This window comes from Schistocerca piceifrons, chromosome X (genome assembly GCF_021461385.2).
Source record: "Schistocerca piceifrons isolate TAMUIC-IGC-003096 chromosome X, iqSchPice1.1, whole genome shotgun sequence".
NCBI classification, from domain to species: domain Eukaryota; kingdom Metazoa; phylum Arthropoda; class Insecta; order Orthoptera; family Acrididae; genus Schistocerca; species Schistocerca piceifrons.
The window spans coordinates 215,318,578-215,334,798 of NC_060149.1; the positions used below are offsets into that span (position 1 = coordinate 215,318,578).

Genomic DNA, 16,221 nt, shown 5'->3' on the forward strand with positions numbered 1-16,221 from the left:
CAGTGAGTCCACTAGAGATAACCATGATCGAGCAACAAACATTACAACAATTCAGTGACTTCCTTCACCCTTCCTTATTCAACTCCAGAACTGTATACTTCCAAAACAGAAACAGGCTGATTTTTAACAAAAGACTCTGTACACTTCTTTCTGGCAACAAACAATTCAACTTCCCTGAATCTCTCTCACGATTTACTGATATTTTCCTGACTTTTCCAGTAAATTAAGCTTCCCTCAGAATTTCCAGGTTTTACAGACAACTCAATAACCTGAATATATTCCCTGAAAATTAGTCCACACTTTGCAACACACAGACATTAATGCTCACTCATTTTATTGGTGGTGGTTTGGTTTCCTTATCAACTGTGTTTTTCACCCATTTTCCTAAATCCTTTATGTTGTTAGTGCTGAAAAACCAACTTAATATGTCTGTTATTGGGATTTTTTTTTATCACTTAGTGTTAATTATGTCAATGACCAAATCCTGTTTTAGTTTTCAGAATTTGCCCCTTTGTCTTTTTTTATTGATGTGTTCATTTAATTGTGGTGGTGTGACCCCTAAATAAATGTATCTCATTTCAGATGCTGTACGTTCAGTGGATTTTCAAAAGTATTTGGATGATCTCCACACACTGTGTACGTCAGGTATCAGTGTTTATTGGCCAATAAACTCACCAGTGTAGTTGTTCGAACGTGTGTCAAATAGAATCTGTAGACTGGCTGGTCACCCAAAGATTCCCCATATTAGTCTAAAGGCATCTGGGTTCCCTTATTTACCTTGTTATTTAGCAGTTGTTTTATATGTATTACTTTTCTCTCTCTGTGGTCGTGGTGGTGGTGGTGGTGGTGGTGGTGGTGGCAGTAATAGTAGTAGCAGTAGTAGTAAAGTGGAATTTTATATGCCCATTTGATAGTGTGTTCTCAAATTAATCTAGTACATTATTTGTTTTATCAATATGTATTAACAGAAACCGTAAAACACAAAGAATAATCAATACTCCAGCAGTCACTGAGCAGCGCTCCCACATGGCAGTAACAGTCAGCACAGGCCAGGGCGGTGCTGTCACTGTTAATGTACTGGTTATTCTGTCCCTATTAACACACATTGATAAAAGGAATATCGCACTAGAATAATCTGGGATCACTCTGTCGAATGGGCATCTAAAATTCCACTTTAAAAACCATTTCATTTGTAATGGGAAACAAATGGATGCTTTCCAGCAATGGTGGGCATCACATGAAACATCTGATGAGCAGCATTTGTTTGGGCTGACTCCAGCTACACACTGCAAAAAAGATATTGCAAATATCTGCCAAAACAGAAACATGTGCGCGCGCGAGCGCGCGCGCCCGCGCACGCACACGCGCACGCGCACACGCACACACACACATCAAATTGCAGGAAATTTGACATTTAGGACACGATGAAAACAGGTATACGATAGTTCACTACAAACATGGCAGACTAATGATGAGTTCAGAATTTATAAAAACAAAATAAACACTATATCTGATGTGAGAGCTGAAGAATATAGCTTAGCACAGAGAGAAAGAGGCAAAACAGAATGACATGTAGGATGGGAAATCCCTTCACTCAAACGTGGAAAGTGTCGTTTGGTGGCTCAGTGGGTAAGTATCAGACTATAAAATCAAAGGTCTGGTATTCAGTGCCAAGCTGGTACTAGAATTTTTTCTGTCACTTATAATTTCTTTCACATTCAGTAATGTTAAAAATGTTGAGTTGCACCAGTATTATCAGAGTCCATGATAAATTGTAAATCACCCTATGAGTAGTGGAAAAAGCTTCCTTAGCAGACCATGTTTTGCTGGTGAAAATAGTTCACTTTGGAAAAGTGGTAACATCCACACACTGGTATAGAAACCAAGCACAAAAGATAACACATGATGCAAAACCTGTCAGGTTTATAGCTTGTACCTTCTAGTGAGGATAATTGTGGAGTAGTTGCTCAATACAAGAACAGCAGTGTTGTGAAACACATTCATACTGTATGCAAGGGCTTGAGTAAACGTACATGGATTCTCTTCATCCCACTAAAGTACACCCACTGACTCCTTACAGCACCACTGTTTTCACCACTGAGTGAGAATATCCTTATACCCCTTGTATTACCCTGACCTAAATAGTATGAGATGGCATCATGTGATCCAAAAAACACTATGATACAAGTATTCAAATCAGTTATGTGGCTTGTAAAGATATCATTTCCTGTTAGATGAACTGATTGCACCATAAAAGCAGGCAAGCAAACACAAAAACTACATAAATAACAGCAATATTAGTGCAAGAACTAATTTCATTTTCCTTGTAATATAACTGGCTTGTAGAAATTAGTTCAAACATGAGAGGCAGGCAAGGGCACAGGACATCCAATAAGACCATGCCTAGAAAAGCACTGCAGCGTTCTAACCAACCTTCAGGTTAAAGGCAGCTCTTTTTTTAAAAAAAAAGAAGGAGAAGAAGAAGCTGAGAGAGAGAGACCAATACCCACATGATACTGTACGTGGTAATGTCTAACTCAAACAATAAAGGGGGGTGGAATATAAGAAATTAACCAAATCAAAGAACCATTTTAATTCCAATAAAATAAATATAGGCAGGACAGCTAGGTGTAGCATCAAATGAAATCCAACAATGAGTGTTTTCTAAGGGCTCCAGAGATATATAGTAAGCCTGATTTTTTAAAAATGAATTGATTTCATTCCTCAAGTTTTCATTCACAGGATTAAGAAGCAGACACACATCCAATAGCTTCCTCCAGGTGCAGACTGTAAACACTGATATATTAACACATATGTAGCACAGTCAAAAACTGTTACGAAGCTCATCCATCACCATGAGATTTGTGAACAAACAGTTAAATCAATGGAGATACCCATCTGAGTAAGTAACAATCAGACACACAAAGCACATAATCTTAACACAGAGAGAAGGAATGATGACAGATTTCAGGACAAAATGACAGGAGGTACTGAATCTCTTAACATTGTGTTCAAAATTCATGCAAAATAAATTTTGTACTCAGATGGACAAACTCGTAAAACACAATCACGGAACAATTTTTCTATGCAAAGACACAAAAGGAGCATAAAAAAAGTATTTTAAGCAAAGTAAAATTTGGTGCACTATTACCAAACAGGACGAGGTGCTTTAAATGACAAAATCACCTGATATGATAGTGAATCTCTTGGGTATAAATTTAGGCACAGCCACCTAGTTAAGACAATAGCTGAATGAAAGAAAAGGAAAGATGACCTAGTCTGAAACACAGGAAAAAATTATCAGCAAATCATCTAGCAGCTGGGAACATTAGCTGAAGGCAGAGAAAATTGTTACTGTAAACCAGTTGGGGTAACTTTAGCAGCAGGTAAATCACAGCAGAATTAAAAAGCTCAAATTTGAATGTTAAATATCCACACATATAGAAAAGCATAGTGTTTTCATAACTTTACATGAAATACTCTACAGCAGTGGTAGTCAACCTGGTCCCTACCGCCCACTAGTGGCTGTTCCTGCTTTCATGGTGGGTGGTATGAAGTACGAGTTTTTAAACCATTTTCATTAGGTTTTCATAAAATTTGGACATGAAGTATTTTGTAAGTAATTATTATTATATGCTTTATCTTGCCACAACTCTGCTTTAGAAATTTTATAAAGTTACTTCCCAACTTTATAAACCACTATTACTGTTGAACTGGTGGATGGTTACAAAATTTTACCACTAACAAAGATGCAAATGTGGGTGGTAGGTGAAAAGGTTGACTGCTTGCTCTACAGCATGCTCTATATAATATATGAAGGAAACTTAAATTTACAAACCTTATATATTTATTGTGTTTTGGGATACTGGGATGTGTGACGGAGGCACTAGCTACAACATAACAACCATTCTTCATGTTCCAGTTGCGCAGAAGTACAAAATCACGACTAGAAAAGACACCACCAGCACCATCAGCGACAACCTGGTAGATAACATCTGTGCGCTCATCAATGACCTGACAGAACATCAGAAGTAATTTTGTACACAAAAGAATAATGAACATTCAAACACATAAAAGTGACTAATTTATAGCAATGTATTTTATCAAAAATGGCAAATAACTTTGTGCATTCTACAACACTTCTGACATAATGACTCTTAGCTCACATGTAGTAGAAAGAAATGCTTTTGGAATCAGTAGAAAAGAATGGCACTGCGAAAATTAATAATTAATGAAGCACTTTGTCTTTTTAAATTGCCCATCTCTGGAATTTTAAGCGACAATTATTACACAGGTGTGTAGGTAATACTATACAAGGTGTTTTTAACAGTTTTTGAATTCAGTTAAAGACACTGAGATCACAGGAAGGAGAATGAAGCAGTTTGCACTTTGTTCTCTTCATTTAAACTGAGAGACTGTTGCTTCAGAGGTGCCAATCTCTAGATTTTATGTTGTAGGTCCTGTTCAGCAGGTTGTGCTGTCAACTGTTTTATCATCATGATCAGTGCTCTTTCTGTTGGAGGCTGATGAGTAAAAAAGGCGATTTTATTAGTTTTGAAAAGACTAGGGATTTCTGACAACTTTGCACGAGTCAAACTTGTACTTTATGGGTACGTATGTATGTATGTATGTATGTATGTGGTTTAGGGTGCTCAACGATGATGTGTTGTACCTTTGTTCATCTTAAGTACAAAGTACATGGCATTGTTAACTCAACTTAGAGGAGACTTTCAGTATCATTTCTCATTCTGAAAGATCCTCACTTGGGGAGGAACAAATATTTATGTGACCATATCCCACACCTTCATAAAAACAGGCTTGGACTATCTTGCTAGGTTGCACCATGCACTTCTCAATTTTGTAATAGGCCAGTTTCTTTGATTTTCAGCTTGTTGGTAGTCATGTGACTGCATACATGCTGTGATCGGCTGTAGGTAATTTCTGTGGTATTTGAGATTTATTGTTCACTTACTGTGGTCAGTAAAGTGACTTTTGCACATTGGCGTGTGGGTGAGGTCTGTAGTGATGCAACAGATACAGCCAGGATTGCTGCCTGTGTCCTGAAGTCTAACCTTTGCTAAGCTATTCCAGATTCTGATTTTGATTGAGTGTTTAAGGATATCCAACAGCTGAGGTCATCAGTCTCCTATTCACCACCCCCTCCCCACCCCTCCCACCTCCAGGACAGAAGCAATATACCCAGTCTTCCTGTGTGTAGAGTAAATTCTGTGTGCAAGTGCAAGAAAGTGTTCTAAATGTCTGTGCAGTATGTATCTTGAGGCATAACATGGGAACAAGCCAGGTATTCACCTAGTGGGATGTGAGAAACCACCTAAAAACCCCATCTAGGCTGGTCGGCACACTGACTCATCATCATAAATCCACCTGGTGGACTCGATCCAGGCCAGGCATACCTCCCTGTCCTGAAAGCAGTCACAATAACATGCACAACTACCCGGGCAGGTAGTATTCCAGCACACTTGCCTAATGCTAGTATGGTTTGCTAAAGCACAAAAAACAGACAATTTTGTCTCCTTCCCTCCCCCAGCCATCAGAAATCACTACAGCCAATAACCCCAACAACCCTCTTGCAGGAAGTTTAGGAGATCAATGCCCAATGTGGAAAACTACACAGAATGTACGAAGAGTTGATCATAGGCACAGAAAGAAGAAAACTCCTTCAACAAGCCTTCAAAACTGGCAGCCCATGGTAAAGTGGCAGGAAAACCAAAATAATACCACGATGAGAAAATAAAGAAACCATGGAAGAGGGATGGAAAAAAAAATTTGGTAATGAGCAGTATAATGTGTCGCAGTATGTTTTTAATGAATTCCTAATTGTGGTACTATTGTGCTATTCATCTTTAACCATTATGAATACAATGTACGTTACACCAATGCAGGTGCAGTGAAAACCAAAAATCTCACAGTATATAAGAGGCACAGTCTAAAATAGATGTTACACAGAATTCTAATGACCTCGAAGCTCAAAGTGTAAATGATAGGTACATGACACAGTTTGCTAAAGGAACAACTCTGTTCTGTGAAAACTAGATACATAGTGATGAAATAAGTACTGAGGCAAATAAAAAGGATGGAAGGATAGAGAAACAAATGGTGCTGACCTTTTAGAGACTCAGACAGCACCTCAAGCCTTATCTAGTGGGATTTTCAGTAATGTAGCAGAATAACCAGAAGCTGTTACACGTAATATCCACTATCTGTCGAAAATCTGAAACTGTCCCCAAAGGGAATCACATCTGCTCTTGACATTCAACAAAGCTAAAAGACATGCATAAAACTCTTGAAAATAATCTTCACCTAAGAAGGCTAGAGGACCTCAACACATTTCAAGTACATCTGCACTACTTTACTTGTGTAGCACACCAAAAAGGTGACACAGTAGTCTTCCCACTCCTGAAGCAATTGGCCAAACTCATATGAATACATGGGGTCCGTTCTTTCACACATGTCTGAGAGAACAGACACCACGTAAAATCTGCAACTGTGATACATATTATGTAAATTGAAGGGGGAGAAAGGAAAGAAAAGGAAAGGAAAGAAAAGAAAAGGAAGGGAAAGGAAAGGAATTATTGATGTCAGCTGCATTGGGACTTTATGTTGTGTCAGCAACGCCGAGTGAAAATATGTGCCGGATCTCCTACTTACTACGCAGTTGCATTAACCACTGTGTCACCCAGACACAGCGTTTATCACAACTATGTGAACTATTTCAGTAAGCCCCTTGGCCAACCCACATTCCCATCCACCACCATCAGTGAGAATGTACAATCACATTCAACCTTCTGTGGGAATCTCAAAGTAGCATGGAAGACATGTACAGGAACAGTGGATAGGCGGTGCAAGGTGGGAATGTGGGTCAGCCGAGGGGTGTATTGAGATAGTCCATGTAATTATGATAAACACTGCGTCTGGGTGGCACAGTGGTTAATGCAACTGTCTAGTACAGTAGATCCCGGGTTCAAATCCTGGTCTGGCACACATTTTCACTCAGCGTCATTGACTCTGCATAAAGTCCAAATGCAGCTAATAACATTAGTTCCTTCCCTTTCTTTTCCTTTCAACTCTCCACCTTCAATTTACATAAAATGACCAAATTCCATTGAAAGTGGGCAATCTACCAATTAATGTATGAGAACTGTGTGACCCCCTGAGGTCAGTTTTCAATAGGAGAAAAGAGGTTCTTCATCTAGAACAAACTTACAGACACTTTGTCAAAGCTCATGGTCACATCTACTCTGACTCCTCCCTCAATGTTCACAAAAAAGTTGTGTGTTTATTAGACATCCTTGACATATGTGGTTGTTACAAATAAATGTTGTATGTTGTTCAAAAGTAATAACTGAAATACGTAAATCAGTGGAAAATGGGGAGACAGATATTGATAATTGAAACTTAAATTCCAGAACCTTATATAAAGCACAGTAAGATTACTGTTTCCAGTTAACATAATGACAAAAGCAGTGACAGTATTTTTCCAAAAATTTGATCAAATAACAAAAATATCCCAACTTTGTGACACACATGCTGCATCTGTAACTCTAAAGTTCTCACATGGTAAACTAACACTAATAAGTATTTACATGCAATATCCATGAAGCTTTGGACCAAACATTCATAGGCTGAGAGACATGGCTCATTTCGTTGAGGGCTCACCACATATAATTACGATACACAATAATGCAAAACCCACACTGTGTCTCAGTCATGTAACAGATGAGTGTGGTATACAAATGCAGGAAGCAATCAATGTTAAACCTCCATGGGTTGTACAGATTGGGCTGTCGAGCCACGACTGAAAACAGTGCTGGTACCACAACAAATTTTGACATCACCTTGGCAAATCAGTCTGCAACTCTTGGAGACATCCAGCATGCTAGTGGAAGAGACCACAATGCCATTATGATAGATATTTTGGATCCTGGTGTACAAAGAAGGAATACAGGACAGGAAAACAAACATCTTCAATACAATTTTAAAAAGGGTTACTAGAAAAAAATAAATGCAAATATTGACCTTCAAACACCAGAATGTACTGATTACAGTACAGACTACACAGCAAAATGCATAAAAAGTGGCCGTTCTAGTACAGAAAATGGTTAGACGCTGTGGTAAACCATGGAGTGCATAGCTTGCAAATTTGAAACAAATGTGTTCACTGTGCAAACTTTTATCAGAAAGCTTTAGGTCATGGAGAGAAAGAGGCTAGACTAATGTTGTATATATCAGTGGGAACTGAGTACCAAGTTCCCATAGGTACTATGAAGAAAAGGCACTGGTAACAAAATGTTCTAAGGCAAACAGTAACAGACACATGTTGTACTTGCAATAAAATAGTAACAGAGAATGTATAAACACCAACTACGCTGTCTACATTGCATAAACAAGACTGGACTATGATTAGAGGGCGGAGGGATTCCACTGAATACCTGCTGAAGTTGCTTTTTCCAGAAGATAACAGTGTAAATGAGGAGGCTTCCTGAAGAGTATAACTTCCTTAACCCTGATGTGTGATAGTGGTTAAGATTAGAAACTGTCCGTAAGCTATATGCTGTTATGGTAGTGCAGATGACCAACAACTGTTGTTTAAGCGTTTGAGTGTTTCTGTATTTTATTTAAGGTTTTATTATTTTTTTATTTCCTTTATTTTTAATTTCACCAATTATTAGAAATGCTTAAACTACACAACAAATCTTGAAGTGAGTGTTACCTACAGTTTTATACATCATCTGTAGCTATGTGAAAATATTATCTCAATTAGATTACAGGTGGCAGGTGTCAAAACTGTAAGCAATAATAAACAACTGTCAGACACTATTGGCAATTATAGAACTTGTTTTACTGAAAATTAACTCTATTTGAATTTTGTGTGTGTGTGTGTGTGTGTGTGTGTGTGTGTGTGTGTGTGTGTGTGGGAGGGAGGGGGGCAGGGGGGGGGGGGGGGGAGGCGTGCGCGTGTTCATCTAGACTCCCTCTAATGCTCAATATTTACCACTTAAAAAAACTTTATTTATACAGCTCCATCACCTTGCCTAGCTTACCTCTGAATGTTGTTATCAGTCACTTGAGTAAATTATAGTTCAAGTGATTGTCACACTGTTGCAATAAACAGAAACAAGATACTATTTTTTCTGTTCCCCACAATATTTTGCTGGTGGTATATGTACAATTAATGAATGTGGTGGCACTAAGGTCTTTGTTAACTGTGACCATGTGATTCACCATGGAACATCCTGAGTCGCTCAGCTTTAGATCTGGCTACAGCCCAGTGAATTGCACAGCACCAAAACTTCATAACCATCTGAACTGTACAATACAAATCATCATGGGCTGCATTCAGTCCACTCCAATATTTTTCATTTTTAACAGCAAACTCTTAGCCATATCATTATACCTCATCTCAGAAGATAAGGAACTACGGCACATCAATTCCACAAAATAACTGCACACTAACAACTTCAAATACATGAGGACACATGTGCAGCTAATACTCAAAGATGTAATCTCTAAGAACTCTAGTGATGACTAAAGAGAATCGTTGTCCCAGTAATATTTATTTATAGTGAAAATGGGAGTAATAATGGAAACCGACCATTCTGCTATACGTCCCTTTAAAAATAATGACAAAAACTGTACCTAATGGGTTCACAGTCTCTCTTGGCAAACATGGAAGACGACTTGTAGCAACCACCCTCCACATAAACAATGTGTGTACATGCTACACAAATGGGGCACAAAGTCTTCAGATGAATGTAATTGTGGGTATGTTAACCAGACTCAAAACTGCACAATTAGACCAAATCCAAAACACTAAACTCATCTCCACCTCCCTCCCCCTCACCCAGTGCAACCAGTTTGATCAAGAGGCTGGAATTGGCAGGATAATAAACACACACATAATTACTTCAAAATTTTCTTAAATTCAATTACTGTGAATTTATACATACTTTATGAGAGTGTGCTGAAAAGTATTGCCTCTCAATTTTTTATGTGAAAACTCTTATTGTTTTTTTAAATAATCTTTATTTTTTATGTACAAATATTTATTACTCAGCGAAGTCACCAAGGCAACAAAAACACTTTTCCCAACAAGAGACCAGTTTGTTGATACTGTCATCATAGAATGTTTGACTTAGTTGATCGAGCCACAATTTCACCTCTCCTTGTACTGCTTCATCATTGTCAAAGTGGGGTTCTTGAAGCTGTTCTTTAAGTCCTGGAAACAGAAGAAAATCGGATGGGGCCAAATCAAGACTATATGGAGGATGATCAATGACAGTGAACCCGAGGTGTCGAACTGCTCAGATGTTATTCTCTTGTGTGGGGACTGGTATTGTCATAAAGGAGGGGAGGGTGCGCCATATGTGAATGAACTCTTCCAATTCGAAACTTATTACAGCATGCTGTTTCTCACAGAGTGGCATAGTTACATTACACACTGCCATTTTACACACTTCAATTCAGAGACCTCTAGCGGCAAAGGGGTGCAAGTATGTAGATATGAAGAATGGAGACATAGAATGTTAATAATATTTTTTAAAGAAAAAAGCATTAAGAATTTTCATGTAAAAAATAAAGAGGCATTACTTTTCAGCACACCCTCAGATATTACTGCCTTTGCACTGTTACTCTTGTAATGAAATACACGTAGAAAGTCACACACTAAATCTGTAACAATAATTACTATCATCATCATCATTTCTTGTAACAAAACATGACTTATGAAGCTGAAAGAATATACAGGGGTTGCACAAAAATTTGGGAACACCAAGAAAAATGCATGCTTGAACATAAATGCAGATGCTAGCCAAATCTGCAGGTTGCAGTGTTATATTTGACCATGAGTGGTATCTTTGCAATGTCCTCAATATGCTGCAAGTGTTAGTCATGATCAGAACAGTGTTCTGTGTAGCTGTGTGCGCTTCATTTTGGAGCTAAGTGAATTAAAACATGGGCAAATTGTTGGCGCTCATATGGTAGGTGCTTCCATAACCGAGGTAGCTCAAATCAAATACATATACTGCCTACAGGGAAAGCAGAAAAACATAATGCAGTAAGTCACAATATGGATGAAAGTGTACGTTGGCTCAAGGATTATAATGAGAAATAAGGGGATCACAGCTGCAAAATTCACGGCAGAAGAGTAACAATGTGTAAGGAAGCTCAATAACCAAGAAACTGCAGTGGGAGCTCAAATTCCAAAACCACTTATCAGTGATGCAGATGCCCATAATGTGGTGCCAAAGCCATAAAACATGGACTATGGAGCAATGGATAAAAAGTCATTTGGTTCAATGGGTTTTGTTTCACACTACTAGGCTGACTTTACGTCCCAAGAGTGAAACATAGTGCGGGTTTGGTGATGAATTGGGCAGTCATATCATGGTATTCCATGGACCTCATGGTTACTCTGCAAAGTTGCATTACTGCCACAGATTGTGACCCTTTTGGCTGATCAGGTCAGTCCCATGGGACAATGTTGTCCCCCAATGGTGGTGATGTGTTTCACGATGACAGGGCCCCTCTTCAACAGTTTGCATTGGTCGCAGAACTGGTTATATGATCACAAGGAAGAATTATCGCAGCTCCCCTGGCCACCACAGTTGCCATATTTCAATGTTATTGAGTATTTGTGGTCTACCTTGGAGAGAAGGTGTGTGATCATTGCCCATCTCCATCATCATTGCAGGAAGAATTGTATAAAATTCCATTGACAACCACACGAGACCTGTATTTATCCATTCTGAGATTACTGAAAGTCATTTTGAATGCCAACACGGTTCCTACACTGTATTAGACATAGTAACATGTTGTGTAATTGGTAGTCTCATAGTATTTTCGACTGCTTGTAAGTATTTCTATCAAATATCATAATATTATTGAACTGATTTTAGTTGCAAATTCTTAATGATTGCAAACTTCAGCAACTTTAGAACAGACAAATAACCAAGTAAAACATTGAATTAAACACTTTTAAAACTAATGTGATGAATCTTTGGGTGACCATCTAGATTACAAAATCCAATTTGGTCCACAATGTTTCAACTAACCCTGGCATTTAGGCTATGGAATATGTGTTCTGATAGTAATTAACTTCGGCTCTTTTTTTTTATGAGCATCCTAAGATTAACCCTTTGACTGCTGTTGACCAGTTTACTCGTCGTGTTGCCTGCCACTCCCTGGATGCTAATGACAAGTACAGTCGCTGCCGCCAGTTTTCCCCCGAGTGCTGCTGAGAAGTATAGACGCGCCACTACCTGAGTGCTGATGATGAGATAACTCGCACAGCAGACTTCCCACCCCATGCCTCAGTAGCCTTTTGCAGTTCTCACTGCTACCTTGTCATCAGATTCTCTGTCTGCTATGAGCCTAGGCTTCACATTTCAGTTCACTGTTCATCGAAATTTATTGAAGTGTTTTTTGCGTTCTGTATTTTACAAAGAAAATAGCAAGACATTGTGGATGCACTGAGGAAGAAATCATGGAGATTCTTACGAGGAGAGATAGTGAGGATGAACTACTTGATTTTGATGAAAGTGATATCTCTTCCACAGAATCGGAAAGCTGTAGTCATAAACCTTCCACGTCAGCAGGGGTGTCAATGCAGTCTCGTGTCTCAACAAAAGATGTTAGTTGTTCTGAATCTGAAGACTCAGAAAGTCACAGTGAAATGCCTAAGAAGAAATCATGTCTTAGTGATAAATTTGACTGGAACAAAAATGATTTTTAGCCAGTTAATCAGGCATTTGATAATACACTATTGGGACATGTGTCAAATATGGAATGAGCCAAGTATTCTGTCAGTTTTCACGTTATTCTTTACAGAAGAACTGATGAAACATATAGCTGATGAAACCAATCGGTTTTATTTATTCACCAAGGAGAATATTCTAGAACCAGTGCATTTTGAATATCAAAGTGGAAAGAGACTGGATACGAAGAAATGTTTCATAGTTGTTTGTCTTCTGATGCCTCGCAGGAAAAAACTGAAAATTAGCAAATACCAGACCAGAGATGTTGTTCTAAATACTCCAATTTTTAGTGAATTGATGTCAAGAGACCATTTTTGTTACTTATGACAACTCTGCCAATACTGGGGGAGAGAGATTATTCAAAATTAGGAACATTGTTAATAAAGTTCGTACATCTTTCCTTTGTGCATTTAATCCAGATCATAAATTCTGCATTGATGAAAGTTTGTTATTACTCAAAGGATGCTTATATTTCAGACAGTTCATTCCATCGAAATGGAGTAGATTCGGAATAAAAACATTCGTGTTATGCGACTGTAAGACTGGCTATGTCTTAGATTTCATTGTTTATACAGGGACATCAATAGAAACTGAGTTCCACAATTTGGGGAAAAGCAGTGACACAGTGGCTACACTAATAAAGCCCTATTTAGAACATGGACGTACCCTCTACCTTGATAATTGGTAATCAAGCCCAGACTTATTTTCAGGGCTCCACAGTCTTGGGATGAATGAATGTGGTACTGTCCGTAAGAACAGACACAACGTGCAAAAGCTTCAGAAGAAACTAAAACAGGGATGTTTTCAATTTATGTGCACTAATGCAATGTTCGCTATAAAGTTGTGTGACAAAAGGGAAGAGTGTATGAGTGGATGTTGACCACATGTAACATTACAGAAATGGTTCACACAGGAAAGACTGACAGGAATACTGGAGAGAAAATTAAGAAACCACAAATCATTGTATAACTTGAGTATGGGAGAAGTTGACCATTCTGATATGCTGCTCAGCACTGTCAGGTGTATATGGAAAACGATGAATTGGTGTAAGTTCTTTTTTTACATTCTAGATGTGTGTGTTTTAAACACTCCTGTCCTACACAGGAAACTAACAGGTCATAAAATGTCAATAGCAGAGTTTCATCTGTCGCTGGTCAGGGAACTTACGGAAACATGATGCACTAGAGTGCAGAAAAGCTGGCAGGAGAAGGTGTTCTGATGATAATCTTCTAAGGTTAGTGGGAAGGCATTTTTCCAAACATTATAACAAATGAGCACTCTAAGAAAAGTACGCTAATGCGTAGATGTGTTGTTTGCTGGAAACAGAAAGTGTGTCAAGAAAGCAGGTACTAACATAAAACTTACAAGGTAGCATTGTGTGTCACATCACTTTTTGAAAATTACCACACAAAATCGAATTATTAACTGCAGCACAGAACGAATACAACAACGCTATCAGTAAAAAACTTTGAAAACAAAAAATATATAAAAAAGCAAAAAACAAAATAAAAATATATTTTTAGCTTCGCCAGTGCCAGTCCAAATCCTGAATCAAGAAGGATGGAAATTATATTCACAAAGTGTGAAAGGAACTCTTAAATTTACAGTTCATGACTCTCTAATGTGCTAACGAAAAGACAGAGATTTCACAGCTTTCAAATATTGGAAAATCTGTTCAGTACTTATGTGCAACAATTAAAAGTACAGCACTAGAAAAAAATGTCTGTGGCAGACAGTCATTTCTGGCAATTCCAAATTACACCACCACTGATTACCATCTGAAAAGGACGGATGCACCTGTGCCTGGATGGAACACTTTACACAGTGTACCTATTACAGGTAAATAATCTGACAGGGGATGACTAAACACTCAGTTTGTTGTATTCTCAGTAACAAATATAGGCCATGTGACATTTCCAAACACTTCACAAAACAAACTTAACAAAGTGAAGTCTAATTGTTCACACTGCTGCTCACAGTAAATTCCAACATTGTACTGTGATATGAATGATGACCTGTATGTTGTTTTCTCCTATAAACGATGTAATGTGGCGTTTTGAACAACCAAAAAATGTACAGTTATCTGTAATCTATGGCTTATTTTATTAGTTCTTGAGTTAGTACAGTGAGGAACCCATAGAGAAATGCAGATGTTATAAATGGGTATGCAAGAAAGAACAGTAAACTATTGAGATAAATCTAATGAATCACGTCGCTTTCGGCATCAGCTACAAAAATTGTGTAAAAAAAATGAAATGTATGATATAATTCTTAGTGACGGAAAATAGTTTTAACGATTCACTTTGATCCTGCAGTAACTCATCTGCAAAGGAACTACGTAGTGAGAGCATTTATTCTGTATCAGCCATGAGTGCTTCGCCTGGAGTTGTGGTCACTCCAGAAATAATATTCAGCACAGGGAGGGTGCGGCAGTGCGGGCCACTCCAGCGCCAGCGGCAGCTCAAGGAACAGGCACTTAGTGCAGGTAGCTGAATTACGCCATGAGCCGCAGCACCTCAGTGCGCCAAGCAGACGGTGCACCTTCAGCAGTCAAATGGTTAATCGGTGGTAACAGAGGAAGTGCAAGACTGTTCAAATTAGCCCAGAGGTTGAAAAAACCACTTCAGTTGTAAATTTCTTTTATTATCATATGATCGGTTTCAGGCTGTTATAAGCCCATCTTCAGGTGTTGTACTGGAAAGAACAAGAGAAGGCAGATAATTTTCACACACCACAACCGGTTTCAGGCTGTTATAAGCACATCTTCAGGTGTCGTACTGGAAATAACAAGAGAAGGCAGATAATTTTCACACACCACAACACACATACAAAACAGTATATTTTCTAAAAAGTTTTAAAAAACTTTTAAAGACATTTTGAAACTGCTGGTCGGGCTAGGAGCTGTGGAACCTACGTCAATGCGAAAGTGACACCAGACAGTACTTCAGGTGACTGTCTGGGAAGGGAAATATACAAATAGTACCAGGACACTTACGCTGTGTTGTGGCCCCTGAGCATGAGTGAATGTGTACTAGGCACGGTGTGCTACCTATGAGCACAGAACAGGGAGTAGCAGATGTGAACGAGGAGGCAAATTGGTAAACCAGAGTGGCAAAAGTGATGCCATCTATTGATGGAGAGAAGAACGCGGGGCACTATCCCAGCCGTTCACAATTTGGATTAATGGTTTACATTTCAAATTAGGAAAAAACAAAAGTTACATAAGAAATACATGAAATAAGTTAAAAGTGTATTACGCATAGTAAAGGAGCGTACTGAACAGGTCGGTACAGAACTGTGATAAAACTGAGTAGAAGCTGCAATATAAAATTATTATATAAACCGTAAAGTGCAGTGAAACTTTCCTTTTACATGACTGGCAAACAAGTTTTAAATTTAGTGGTTACATATAAGTGGCAACGTGGAACAACACACCACAGTCATCACT

General features: G+C 38.4%; 1 protein-coding gene across 4 annotated transcripts in view; it reads right to left on the reverse strand.

The window, feature by feature from the left end:
* Nucleotides 1-16,221, reverse strand: part of LOC124721733 (steroidogenic acute regulatory protein-like) — a 160,387-nt gene that overhangs the window by 7,940 nt on the left and 136,226 nt on the right. For all 4 annotated transcript variants that reach the window (XM_047246833.1, XM_047246832.1, XM_047246834.1 and 1 more), the window contains one exon: nt 3,839-4,014. In XM_047246833.1, coding sequence (XP_047102789.1) covers nt 3,839-4,014 — 176 coding nt within the window. The remainder of the gene's footprint in view (nt 1-3,838; nt 4,015-16,221) is intronic.